At 41.9% G+C, this 15,917-nt stretch overlaps 1 protein-coding gene across 1 annotated transcript in view; it reads left to right on the top strand.

Moving 5' to 3' along the window:
• The window catches only part of myo15ab (myosin XVAb), a gene marked incomplete at both ends in the record, with an annotated part of 77,298 nt that overhangs the window by 39,443 nt on the left and 21,938 nt on the right, over window positions 1–15,917 (top strand). Inside the window, 6 exons of the mRNA XM_084190908.1 lie at window positions 195–285; window positions 7,533–7,636; window positions 8,047–8,110; window positions 9,393–9,506; window positions 9,865–10,026; window positions 14,130–14,243. Of these exons, the coding sequence (XP_084047034.1) occupies window positions 195–285; window positions 7,533–7,636; window positions 8,047–8,110; window positions 9,393–9,506; window positions 9,865–10,026; window positions 14,130–14,243 (649 nt within the window). The remainder of the gene's footprint in view (window positions 1–194; window positions 286–7,532; window positions 7,637–8,046; window positions 8,111–9,392; window positions 9,507–9,864; window positions 10,027–14,129; window positions 14,244–15,917) is intronic.

Genomic DNA, 15,917 nt, shown 5'->3' with positions numbered 1-15,917 from the left:
GGAGAGAGGGGTCAGGGAAGACTGATAATGATGGTAATGTGTTCCAGTGGGGAGAGTGGATCAGGGAAGACTGATAATGATGATAATGTGTTCCAGTGGGGAGAGTGGATCAGGGAAGACTGATAATGATGATAATGTGTTCCAGTGGGGAGAGTGGATCAGGGAAGACTGATAATGATGATAATGTGTTCCAGTGGGGAGAGTGGTTCAGGGAAGACTGAAGCCACTAAAATGATCCTGCGTTACCTGACAGCTATACATCACAAACACAACATTAAACAACAGGTAAACACAACATTACACAACAGGTAAACACAACATTACACAACAGGTAAACACAACATTACACAACAGGTAAACACAACATTACACAACATTACACAACAGGTAAACACAACATTACACAACATTACACAACAGGTAAACACAACATTACACAACATTACACAACATTACACAACAGGTAAACACAACATTACACAACAGGTAAACACAACATTACACAACAGGTAAACACAACATTACACAACATTACACAACAGGTAAACACAACATTACACAACAGGTAAACACAACATTACACAACAGGTAAACACAACATTACACAACAGGTAAACACAACATTACACAACAGGTAAACACAACATTACACAACAGGTAAACACAACATTACACAACAGGTAAACACAACATTACACAACATTACACAACAGGTAAACACAACATTACACAACAGGTAAACACAACATTACACAACATTACACAACAGGTAAACACAACATTACACAACAGGTAAACACAACATTACACAACATTACACAACAGGTGAACACAACATTACACAACAGGTAAACACAACATTACACAACAGGTAAACACAACATTACACAACAGGTAAACACAACATTACACAACATTACACAACAGGTAAACACAACATTACACAACAGGTAAACACAACATTACACAACAGATAAACACAACATTACACAACAGGTAAACACAACATTACACAACAGGTAAACACAACATTACACAACAGGTAAACACAACATTACACAACAGGTAAACACAACATTACACAACAGGTAAACACAACATTACACAACAGGTAAACACAACATTACACAACAGGTAAACACAACATTACACAACAGGTAAACACAACATTACACAACAGGTAAACACAACATTACACAACAGGTAAACACAACATTACACAACAGATAAACACAACATTACACAACAGGTAAACACAACATTACACAACAGGTAAACACAACATTACACAACAGGTAAACACAACATTACACAACAGGTAAACACAACATTACACAACAGGTAAACACAACATTACACAACAGGTAAACACAACATTACACAACATTACACAACAGGTAAACACAACATTACATAACAGGTAAACACAACATAACACAACAGGTAAACACAACATTACACAACAGGTAAACACAACATTACACAACAGGTAAACACAACATTACACAACAGGTAAACACAACATTACACAACAGGTAAACACAACATTACACAACAGGTAAACACAACATTACACAACAGGTAAACACAACATTACACAACAGGTAAACACAACATTACACAACAGATAAACACAACATTAAACAACAGGTAAACACAACATTACACAACAGGTAAACACAACATTACACAACAGGTAAACACAACATTACACAACATTACACAACAGGTAAACACAACATTACACAACAGGTAAACACAACATTACACAACAGGTAAACACAACATTACACAACATTACACAACATTACACAACATTAAACAACAGGTGAACACAACATTACACAACAGGTAAACACAACATTACACAACAGGTAAACACAACATTACACAACAGGTAAACACAACATTACACAACAGGTAAACACAACATTACACAACAGGTAAACACAACATTAAACAACAGGTGAACACAACATTACACAACAGGTAAACACAACATTAAACAACAGATAAACACAACATTACACAACAGGTAAACACAACAGGTAAACACAACATTACACAACAGGTAAACACAACAGGTAAACACAACATTAAACAACATTACACAACAATACACAACAGGTAAACACAACATTACACAACAGGTAAACACAACATTACACAACAGGTAAACACAACATTACACAACATTACACAACAGGTAAACACAACATTACACAACATTAAACAACAGGTAAACACAACATTACACAACAGGTAAACACAACATTACACAACAGGTAAACACAACATTACACAACAGGTAAACACAACATTACACAACAGGTAAATACAACATTACACAACAGGTAAACACAACATTACACAACAGATAAACACAACATTACACAACAGGTAAACACAACATTACACAACAGGTAAACACAACATTACACAACAGGTAAACACAACATTACACAACAGGTAAACACAACATTACACAACAGGTAAACACAACATTACACAACAGGTAAACACAACATTACACAACAGGTAAACACAACATTACACAACAGGTAAACACAACATTAAACAACAGGTAAACACAACATTACACAACAGATAAACACAACATTACACAACAGGTAAACACAACATTACACAACAGGTAAACACAACATTACACAACAGGTAAACACAACATTACACAACAGGTAAACACAACATTACACAACAGGTAAACACAACATTACACAACAGGTAAACACAACATTACACAACAGGTAAACACAACATTACACAACAGATAAACACAACATTACACAACATTACACAACAGGTAAACACAACATTACACAACAGGTAAACACAACATTAAACAACAGGTGAACACAACATTACACAACAGGTAAACACAACATTACACAACAGATAAACACAACATTACACAACAGGTAAACACAACAGGTAAACACAACATTACACAACTGGTAAACACAACAGGTAAACACAACATTAAACAACATTACACAACAATACACAACAGGTAAACACAACATTACACAACAGGTAAACACAACATTACACAACAGGTAAACACAATATTACACAACATTACACAACAGGTAAACACAACATTACACAACATTAAACAACAGGTAAACACAACATTACACAACAGGTAAACACAACATTACACAACAGGTAAACACAACATTACACAACAGGTAAACACAACATTACACAACAGGTAAACACAACATTACACAACAGGTAAACACAACATTACACAACAGATAAACACAACATTACACAACAGGTAAACACAACATTACACAACAGGTAAACACAACATTACACAACAGGTAAACACAACATTACACAACAGGTAAACACAACATTACACAACAGGTAAACACAACATTACACAACAGGTAAACACAACATTACACAACAGGTAAACACAACATTACACAACAGGTAAACACAACATTACACAACAGGTAAACACAACATTACACAACAGGTAAACACAACATTACACAACAGGTAAACACAACATTAAACAACAGGTAAACACAACATTACACAACAGGTAAACACAACATTACACAACAGGTAAACACAACATTAAACAACAGGTAAACACAACATTACACAACAGGTAAACACAACATTACACAACAGATAAACACACACCCAAACTAGATGCACATACGATTCTCTCCACTGTACATGTAAACATACTGACCATATCCTCCTACTATTACCCTGACTGTTCTCTCTCTCTCCCTCCGCCCCTGATCCCCCAGATTGAGGTAATGTGTCTGTTGCTTTTGTTGTTGTTGCTGTGGTTGTTGGTTGTTGTTTCCATAGTAACTACTGTTAGTAACCAAAGTAACTACTCCTAATACTGATTTGTGTATTTATTATGGATCCCCATTAGTTCCTGCCAAGGCAGCAGCTACTCTTCCTGGGGTTTATTATGGATCCCCATTAGTTCCTGCCAAGGCAGCAGCTACTCTTCCTGGGGTTTATTATGGATCCCCATTAGTTCCTGCCAAGGCAGCAGCTACTCTTGCTGGGGTTTATTATTGATCCCCATTAGTTCCTGCCAAGGCAGCAGCTACTCTTGCTGGGGTTTATTATGGATCCCCATTAGTTCCTGCCAAGGCAGCAGCTGCTCTTCCTCGGGTCCAGCAAAATGAAGGCAGTTATACATTTTAAAAACATTACAATACATTCATAACAGATTTCACAACACATTAAGTGTGTGCCCTCAGGCCTCTACTCTACTACCACATATCTATAACACAAAATCCATGTGTACATGTGTGTATAGTGCGTATGTTATCGTGTGTTTGTATGCATGTGTCTGTGTTTGTGCCTCTTCACAGTCCCCGCTGTTCCATAAGGTGTATTTGTTACCAGTTTATTTTATCTAATTGCACTGCTTGCATGAGTTACTTGATGTGGAATAGAGTTCCATGTAGTCATGGCTCTATGTAGTACTGTGCGCCTCCCATAGTCTGTTCTGGACTTGGGGACTGTGAAGAGACCTCTGGTGGCATGTCTTGTGGGGTATGCATGGGTGTCCGAGCTGTGTGCCAGTAGTTTAAACAGACAGCTCGGTGCATTCAACATGTCAACACCTCTCAGAAATACAAGTAGTGATGAAGTCAATCTCTCCTCCACTTTGAGCCAGGAGAGATTGACATGCATATTATTAATGTTAGCTCTCTGTGTACATCCAAGTGCCAGCCGTGCTGCCCTGTTCTGAGCCAATTGCAATTTTGTGGCACCTGACCACACGACTGAACAGTAGTCCAGGTGCGACAAAACTAGAGCCTGTAGGACCTGCCTTGTTGATAGTGCTGTTAAGAAGGTTGAGCTGCGCTTTATTATGGACAGACTTCTCCCCATCTTAGCTACTGTTTTATCAATATGTTTTGACCATGACAGTTTACAATCCAGGGTTACTCCAAGCAGTTTAGTCTACTCAACTTGCTCAATATCCACATTATTCATTACAAGAATTAGTTGAGGTTTAGGGTTTAGTGAATGATTTGTACCAAATACAATGCTTTTAGTTTTTGAAATATTTAGGTGTAACTTATTCCTTGCCACCCATTCTGAAACTAACTGCAGCTCTTTGTTAAGTGTTGCAGTCATTTCAGTCGCTGTAGTAGCTGACGTGTATAGTGTTGAGTCATCCGCATACATAGACACTCTGGCTTTACTCAAAGCCAGTGGAATGTCGTTAGTAAAGATTGAAAAAAAGTAAGGGGCCTAGACAGCTGCCCTGGGGAATTCCTGATTGTACCTGGATTATGTTGGAGAGGCTTCCATTAAAGAACACCCTCTGTGTTCTGTTAGACAGGTAACTCTTTATCCACATTATAGCAGGGGGTGTAAAGCCATAACATACAGTATAGCAGGGGGTGTAGAGCCATAACATACAGTATAGCAGGGGGTGTAAAGCCATAACACATATGTTTTTCCAGCAGCAGACTATGATTGATAATGTCAAAAGCCGCGCTGAAGTCTAACAAAACAGCTCCCACAATTTTTTTAATCATCAATTTCCAATCATCAGTCATCTGTGTAAGTGCTGTGCTTGTTGAATGTCCTTCCCTACAAGCGTGCTGAAAGTCTGTTGTCAATTTGTTTACTGTAAAATAGCATTTTATCTGGTCAAACACCATTTTTTCCAAAAGTTTACTAAGGGTTGGTAACAAGCTGATTGGTTGGCTATTTGAGCCAGTAAAGGGGGCTTTACTATTCTTAGGTAGCGGAATGACTTTTGCTTCCCTCCAGGCCTGAGGACACACACTTTCTAGTAGGCTTAAATTTAAGATATGGCAAATAGGAGTGGCAATATCGTCCGCTATCATCCTCAGTAATTTTCTATCCAAGTTGTCAGACCCCAGTGGCTTGTCATTGTTGATCGACAATAATACTTTTTTCACCTCTTCCACACTAACTTTACGGAATTCAAAATTACAACGTTTGTCTTTCATAATTTGGTCAGATATACTTGGATATGTGGTGTCAGCAATTGTTGCTGTCATGCCTAAATTTGCTAATCTTGCCAATGATAAAATCATTAAAGTAGTTGTCAATATCAGTGGGTTTTGTGATGAATGAACCATCTGATTCAATGAATGATGGAGCTGAGTTTGCCTTCTTGCCCAACATTTCATTTAAGGTGCTCCAAAGCTTTTTACTATCATTCTTTATGTCATTTATCTTTGTTTCATAGTGTAGTTTCTTCTTCTTTTTATTCAGTTTAGTCACATGATTTCTCAGTTTGCAGTACGTTTGCCAATCAGTTGTACAGCCAGACCTATTTGCCATCTCTTTTGCCTCATCCCTCTCAACCATACCATTTTTCAATTCCTCATCAATCCACGGGGATTTAACAGTTTTTACAGTCATTTTTCATAATGGGTGCATGTTTATTAGTAACTTGGGGTAAGCAATTTCATCAAGTGCAGCGTCTGGTTGCTCCTCAGTACACACCACAGACCAACAAATATTCTTCACATCAACGACATGGGAATCACTACAAAACGTATTGTATGACCTTTTATACACAACATTAGGCCCAGACAAAATGGTCAATACATGTTACACCTTACAGAGCTGGAATAGTCTCGTAGCCAGTTATGGAGGGCTGAAAGTCTCCTGAACCACCTTACAGAGCTGGAATAGTCTCGTGGCCAGTTATGGAGGGCTGAAAGTCTCCTGAACCACCTTACAGAGCTGGAATAGTCTCGTAGCCAGTTATGGAGGGCTGAAAGTCTCCTGAACCACCTTACAGAGCTGGAATAGTCTCGTAGCCAGTTATGGAGGGCTGAAAGTCTCCTGAACCACCTTACAGAGCTGGAATAGTCTCGTAGCCAGTTATGGAGGGCTGAAAGTCTCCTGAACCACCTTACAGAGCTGGAATAGTCTCGTAGCCAGTTATGGAGGGCTGAAAGTCTCCTGAACCACCTTACAGAGCTGGAATAGTCTCGTAGCCAGTTATGGAGGGCTGAAAGTCTCCTGAACCACCTTACAGAGCTGGAATAGTCTCGTAGCCAGTTATGGAGGGCTGAAAGTCTCCTGAACCACCTTACAGAGCTGGAATAGTCTCGTAGCCAGTTATGGAGGGCTGAAAGTCTCCTGAACCACCTTACAGAGCTGGAATAGTCTCGTGGCCAGTTATGGAGGGCTGAAAGTCTCCTGAACCGTTCAATGCCATGATTTAGGGAGGGCAGAGGGCCAGATATTATGGGGTGTTTAGGGAGGGCAGAGGGCCAGATATTATGGGGCGTTTGTTGGTGTCAAGTAGAGACCCAATCAGTTCTTTAAAATCCATCTTCAGCTGTTCTGAGCTGCCCTTCATAATGTCATTTGACCCCAACATGAACCATGACAGTATCAGCCCCCCCCTCCCCCCCGGTGACTGACTCACAGCCTTCGGGAATCAACCTGGTGATATCCTGAACTTTTGCCCCAGGAAAACACAAAGTCTTAACTCTGATTGGTTGTCATGGTAACAGATCCTGGAGGCCACGCCCCTGTTGGAATCCTTTGGGAACGCCAAAACGGTCCAGAATGACAACTCTAGCCGCTTCGGGAAATATGTGGAGATATTTCTGGAAGAGTGAGTTCTGTCTTTACATTATTACGTTACCACAGTAACTCTGTTACCACAGCATTACTATGGTAACTCTGTCTTTACATTACTATGGTAACTCTCTATACCCCACGTTACCACGGTAACTCTGTCTATACCCCACGTTACCACGGTAACTCTGCTGGTGTAACAGGGTGGCGGCTATAGTAACAGTGATACCTTGATGTTATACAAGAGTACCTGACAAGGTGGAACACGGTGTCGGCTCAACTCCCACAATGCTCAGTCACACATGACTTAGTAATGAACCATGGGTTACTGAACACTGAGAGACGAGAGAACTCACTGTGGGTATGTGTGTGTGTGTGTGTGTGTGTGTGTGTGTGTGTGTGTGTGTGTGTGTGTGTGTGTGTGTGTGTGTGTGTGTGTGTGTGTAGGGGTGTGATCAGCGGTGCCATAACGTCTCAGTATCTGCTGGAGAAGTCCCGCATCGTCTTTCAGGTGAGACACACACACCACACACACACACACACACACACACACACACACACACACACACACACACACACACACACACACACACACACACACACACACACACACACACACACACACACACACACCACACACACACACACACACACACACACACACACACACACACACACACACACACACACACACACACACACACACACACACACACACACACACACACACACACACACCACACACACCACACACACACACACACACACACACACACACACACACACACACACACACACACACACACGCACGCACACACAGGCCAAATCAGAGAGAAACTACCATATCTTCTATGAGATGCTGTCTGGTCTGTCTGTTCTGTCTGTGTCCAGGCCAAATCAGAGAGAAACTACCATATCTTCTATGAGATGCTGTCTGTTCTGTCTGTGTCCAGGCCAAATCAGAGAGAAACTACCATATCTTCTATGAGATGCTGTCTGTTCTGTCTGTGTCCAGGCCAAATCAGAGAGAAACTACCATATCTTCTATGAGATGCTGTCTGTTCTGTCTGTTCTGTCTGTGTCCAGGCCAAATCAGAGAGAAACTACCATATCTTCTATGAGATGCTGTCTGGTCTGTCTGTTCTGTCTGTGTCCAGGCCAAATCAGAGAGAAACTACCATATCTTCTATGAGATGCTGTCTGTTCTGTCTGTGTCCAGGCCAAATCAGAGAGAAACTACCATATCTTCTATGAGATGCTGTCTGTTCTGTCTGTGTCCAGGCCAAATCAGAGAGAAACTACCATATCTTCTATGAGATGCTGTCTGTTCTGTCTGTTCTGTCTGTGTCCAGGCCAAATCAGAGAGAAACTACCATATCTTCTATGAGATGCTGTCTGTTCTGTCTGTGTCCAGGCCAAATCAGAGAGAAACTACCATATCTTCTATGAGACTGTCTGTTCTGTCTGTGTCCAGGCCAAATCAGAGAGAAACTACCATATCTTCTATGAGATGCTGTCTGTTCTGTCTGTGTCCAGGCCAAATCAGAGAGAAACTACCATATCTTCTATGAGATGCTGTCTGTTCTGTCTGTGTCCAGGCCAAATCAGAGAGAAACTACCATATCTTCTATGAGATGCTGTCTGGTCTGTCTGTGTCCAGGCCAAATCAGAGAGAAACTACCATATCTTCTATGAGATGCTGTCTGGTCTGTCTGTGTCCAGGCCAAATCAGAGAGAAACTACCATATCTTCTATGAGATGCTGTCTGGTCTGTCTGTTCTGTCTGTGTCCAGGCCAAATCAGAGAGAAACTACCATATCTTCTATGAGATGCTGTCTGGTCTGGAGCCTCACCGCAAACGCTCTCTTTACCTGCAGGAGGCGGAGACATACTTTTACCTCAACCAGGTACACACACACAGAGACACTTTAAAACTGCAACATGTTCTCTCTGCCCCATGGCAAAATGTGTCGAAATGCAGGAAGTTAGCTTTTTCCCAAAAAAAAATATATGTTTTATTTTTGGGGTGGTTCCACTTATCCTTTCACTTACACTGTTTTCAAAATACCCTTCCATGTACCCGTCAAAATACCCATCCAGAGAGACATAATGAGTCAGGTCAAACTGTGTAGAATTGCAGGAAATGCGTTTTAAAATGTTGTTGTTTTTTAATCTGGGGGAGAACAACCCGGATCCTCCGTCTACTATTCGTCCCCCCCAATATCTACACCACAATTTCGCCCTTGGTATGTCCCTCTGTACCAGGGTGGTGACTGTGTGATCGAGGGGAAGGATGACGGGGCAGATTTCAGGCGTGTGCAGAGTGCCATGGACATCCTGTGTTTCAGTCCTGATGAGCAGGATGGCGTCTACAGACTACTGTCATCTGTACTACACCTGGGGAATGTATACTTCCAACCATTCCAGGTAACATAACCCCTAACCCTAACCCCTAACCCCTAACCCTAACCCCTAACCCCTAACCCCTAACCCTAACCCCTAACCCTAACCCTAACCCCTAACTCCTAACCCCTAACCCCTAACCCCTAACCCCTAACTCATCTATAGACTACTGTCGTCTGTACTACACCTGGGGAATGTATACTACCAACCATTCCAGGTAACATAACCCCTAACCCCTAACCCCTAACCCCTAACCCCTAACCCCTAACTCATCTATAGACTACTGTCGTCTGTACTACACCTGGGGAATGTATACTTCCAACCATTCCAGGTAACATAACCCCTAACCCTAACCCCTAAACCCTAAACCCTAACCCCTAACCCTAACCCTAACCCCTAACCCCTAACCCCTAACACTAACCCCTAACCCCTAACCCCTAACTCCTAACCCCTAACCCTAACCCCTAACTCCTAACCCCTAACCCCTAACCCCTAACTCATCTACAGACTACTGTCGTCTGTACTACACCTGGGGAATGTATACTTCCAACCATTCCAGGTAACATAACCCCTAACCCTAACCCCTAACCCCTAACCCCTAACCCCTAACCCTTAACCCCTAACTCCTAACCCCTAACTCCTAACCCCTAACCCTTAACCCCTAACTCCTAACCCCTAACCCTAACCCCTAACTCCTAACCCCTAACCCTAACCCTAACCCCTAACCCCTAACCCCTAACTCATCTATAGACTACTGTCATCTGTACTACACCTGGGGAATGTATACTACCAACCATTCCAGGTAACCTAACCCCTAACCCCTAACCCTAACCCCTAACCCCTAACCCTAACCCCTAACTCATCTATAGACTACTGTCGTCTGTACTACACCTGGGGAATGTATACTTCCAACCATTCCAGGTAACATAACCCCTAACCCCTAACCCCTAACCCCTAACCCTAACCCCTAACCCCTAACCCCTAACCCCTAACTCATCTATAGACTACTGTCGTCTGTACTACACCTGGGGAATGTATACTACCAACCATTCCAGGTAACATAACCCCTAACCCCTAACCCCTAACCCTAACCCCTAACCCCTAACCCCTAACCCATCTACAGACTACTGTCGTCTGTACTACACCTGGGGAATGTATACTACCAACCATTCCAGGTAACATAACCCCTAACCCCTAACCCCTAACCCCTAACCCCTAACTCCTAACCCCTAACCCTAACCCCTAACTCCTAACCCCTAACCCATAACCCCTAACCCCTAACCCCTAACCCCTAACCCCTAACTCATCTATAGACTACTGTCGTCTGTACTACATCTGGGGAATGTATACTACCAACCATTCCAGGTAACATAACCCCTAACCCCTAACCCCTAACCCCTAACCCCTAACTCCTAACCACTAACCCCTAACTCATCTATAGACTACTGTCGTCTGTACTACACCTGGGGAATGTATACTACCAACCATTCCAGGTAACATAACCCCTAACCCCTAACCCCTAACCCCTAACCCCTAACCCCTAACCCCTAACCCCTAACTCCTAACCACTAACCCCTAACTCATCTATAGACTACTGTCGTCTGTACTACACCTGGGGAATGTATATTTCCAACCATTCCAGGTAACATAACCCCTAACCCCTAACCCCTAACCCCTAACCCTAACCCCTAACCCCTAACCCCTAACTCATCTATAGACTACTGTCATCTGTACTACACCTGGGGAATGTATACTACCAACCATTCCAGGTAACATAACCCCTAACCCCTAACCCCTAACCCCTAACTCATCTATAGACTACTGTCATCTGTACTACACCTGGGGAATGTATACTTCCAACCATTCCAGGTAACATAACCCCTAACTCCTAACCCCTAACTCCTAACTCCTAACCCCTAACCCCTAACTCCTAACCCCTAACTCATCTATAGACTACTGGTAGATACACAGATCACTATGGGATAAGAGTTGAGATACTACCTTCCTGGTACTGGACACAGATCACTATGGGATAAGAGTTGAGATACTACCTTCCTGGTACTGGACACAGATCACTATGGGATAAGAGTTGAGATACTACCTTCCTGGTACTGGACACAGATCACTATGGGATAAGAGTTGAGATACTACCTTCCTGGTACTGGACACAGATCACTATGGGATAAGAGTTGAGATACTACCTTCCTGGTACTGGACACAGATCACTATGGGATAAGAGTTGAGATACTACCTTCCTGGTACTGGACACAGATCACTATGGGATAAGAGTTGAGATACTACCTTCCTGGTACTGGACACAGATCACCATGGGATAAGAGTTGAGATACTACCTTCCTGGTACTGGACACAGATCACCATGGGATAAGAGTTGAGATACTACCTTCCTGGTACTGGACACAGATCACCATGGGATAAGAGTTGAGATACTACCTTCCTGGTACTGGACACAGATCACCATGGGATAAGAGTTGAGATACTACCTTCCTGGTACTGGACACAGATCACTATGGGATAAGAGTTGAGATACTACCTTCCTGGTACTGGACACAGATCACTATGGGATAAGAGTTGAGATACTACCTTCCTGGTACTGGACACAAATCACTATGGGATAAGAGTTGAGATACTACCTTCCTGGTACTGGACACAGATCACTATGGGATAAGAGTTGAGATACTACCTTCCTGGTACTGGACACAGATCACTATGGGATAAGAGTTGAGATACTACCTTCCTGGTACTGGACACAGATCATTATGGGATAAGAGTTGAGATACTACCTTCCTGGTACTGGACACAGATCACTATGGGATAAGAGTTGAGATACTACCTTCCTGGTACTGGACACAGATCACTATGGGATAAGAGTTGAGATACTACCTTCCTGGTACTGGACACAGATCACTATGGGATAAGAGTTGAGATACTACCTTCCTGGTACTGGACACAGATCACTATGGGATAAGAGTTGAGATACTACCTTCCTGGTGCTGGACACAGATCGTTATGGGATAAGAGTTGAGATACTACCTTCCTGGTACTGGACACAGATCACTATGGGATAAGAGTTGAGATACTACCTTCCTGGTACTGGACACAGATCACTATGGGATAAGAGTTGAGACACTACCTTCCTGGTACTGGACACAGATCACTATGGGATAAGAGTTGAGATACTACCTTCCTGGTACTGGACACAGATCACTATGGGATAAGAGTTGAGATACTACCTTCCTGGTACTGGACACAGATCACTATGGGATAAGAGTTGAGATACTACCTTCCTGGTACTGGACACAGATCACTATGGGATAAGAGTTGAGATACTACCTTCCTGGTACTGGACACAGATCACTATGGGATAAGAGTTGAGATACTACCTTCCTGGTACTGGACACAGATCACTATGGGATAAGAGTTGAGATACTACCTTCCTGGTACTGGACACAGATCGTTATGGGATAAGAGTTGAGATACTACCTTCCTGGTACTGGACACAGATCACTATGGGATAAGAGTTGAGATACTACCTTCCTGGTGCTGGACACAGATCACTATGGGATAAGAGTGTAGATACTACCTTCCTGGTACTGGACACAGATCACTATGGGATAAGAGTTGAGATACTACCTTCCTGGTACTGGACACAGATCACTATGGGATAAGAGTTGAGATACTACCTTCCTGGTACTGGACACAGATCACTATGGGATAAGAGTTGAGATACTACCTTCCTGGTACTGGACACAGATCACTATGGGATAAGAGTTGAGATACTACCTTCCTGGTACTGGACACAGATCACTATGGGATAAGAGTTGAGACGCTACCTTCCTGGTACTGGACACAGATCACTATGGGATAAGAGTTGAGATACTACCTTCCTGGTACTGGACACAGATCACTATGGGATAAGAGTTGATAACCCTAACCATAACCATAACCTTGTTGTAATACAGGCTGAAGGCCAGGAGGTGGCGACGGTGGTCAGTGCTCAGGAGATCAGAGTGGTAGCTGAGCTGCTAATCCTAACCCTATAACCCTGACCCTGACCCTGACCCTGACCCTATAACCCTAACCATAACCATAACCTTGTTGTAATACAGGCTGAAGGCCAGGAGGTGGCGACGGTGGTCAGTGCTCAGGAGATCAGAGTGGTGGCTGAGCTGCTCCAGATCTCTCCTGAGGGACTCCAGAAGGCCATCACACACAAAGTCATGGTCAGAACTAAACTATTACTACATTATCTCTACTATATCACACACAAAGTCATGGTCAGAACTACACCACTACTACATTATCTCTACTATATCACACACAAAGTCATGGTCAGAACTACACCACTACTGCATTATCTCTACTATATCACACACAAAGTCATGGTCAGAACTAAACTATTACTACATTATCTCTACTATATCACACACAAAGTCATGGTCAGAACTAAACTATTAGTACATTATCTCTACTATATCACTCACAAAGTCATGGTCAGAACTACACCACTACTACATTATCTCTACTGTATCACACACAAAGTCATGGTCAGAACTAAACTATTACTACATTATCTCTACTATATCACACACAAAGTCATGGTCAGAACTAAACTATTACTACATTATCTCTACTATATCACACACAAAGTCATGGTCAGAACTACACCACTACTGCATTATCTCTACTGTATCACACACAAAGTCATGGTCAGAACTAAACTATTACTACATTATCTCTACTATATCACACACAAAGTCATGGTCAGAACTAAACTATTACTACATTATCTCTACTATATCACACACAAAGTCATGGTCAGAACTACACCACTACTGCATTATCTCTACTATATCACACACAAAGTCATGGTCAGAACTACACCACTACTACATTATCTCTACTATATCACACACAAAGTCATGGTCAGAACTAAACTATTACTACATTATCTCTACTATATCACACACAAAGTCATGGTCAGAACTAAACTATTACTACATTATCTCTACTATATCACACACAAAGTCATGGTCAGAACTACACCACTACTACATTATCTCTACTATATCACACACAAAGTCATGGTCAGACCTACACCACTACTGCATTATCTCTACTATATCACACACAAAGTCATGGTCAGAACTACACCACTACTGCATTATCTCTACTATATCACACACAAAGTCATGGTCAGAACTACACCACTACTGCATTATCTCTACTATATCACACACAAAGTCATGGTCAGACCTACACCATTACTGCATTATCTCTACTATATCACACACAAAGTCATGGTCAGAACTACACCACTACTGCATTATCTCTACTATATCACACACAAAGTCATGGTCAGACCTACACCACTACTGCATTATCTCTACTATATCACACACAAAGTCATGGTCAGAACTAAACTATTACTACATTATCTCTACTATATCACACACAAAGTCATGGTCAGAACTACACCACTACTGCATTATCTCTACTATATCACACACAAAGTCATGGTAGAACTACACCACTACTGCATTATCTCTACTATATCACACACAAAGTCATGGTCAGAACTACACTACTACTGCATTATCTCTACTATATCACACACAAAGTCATGGTCAGACCTACACCACTACTGCATTATCTCTACTATATCACACACAAAGTCATGGTCAGAACTACACCACTACTGCATTATCTCTACTATATCACACACAAAGTCATGATTCATTACCTCTGCTACATCATGGTTAGTACATCTACTACTAATACATTACCTCTGCTACATCACGGTTAGTACATCTACTGCTAATACATTACCTCTGCTACATCACGGTTAGTACATCTACTACTAATACATTACCTCTGCTACATCACGGTTAGTACAT

The sequence above is a fragment of the Coregonus lavaretus genome, assembly GCF_964263955.1.
Source record: "Coregonus lavaretus genome assembly, contig: HAP1_SCAFFOLD_1185, whole genome shotgun sequence".
Taxonomy (NCBI): Eukaryota; Metazoa; Chordata; class Actinopteri; order Salmoniformes; family Salmonidae; genus Coregonus; species Coregonus lavaretus.
This window is presented reverse-complemented; position numbering and strand designations above follow the sequence as displayed.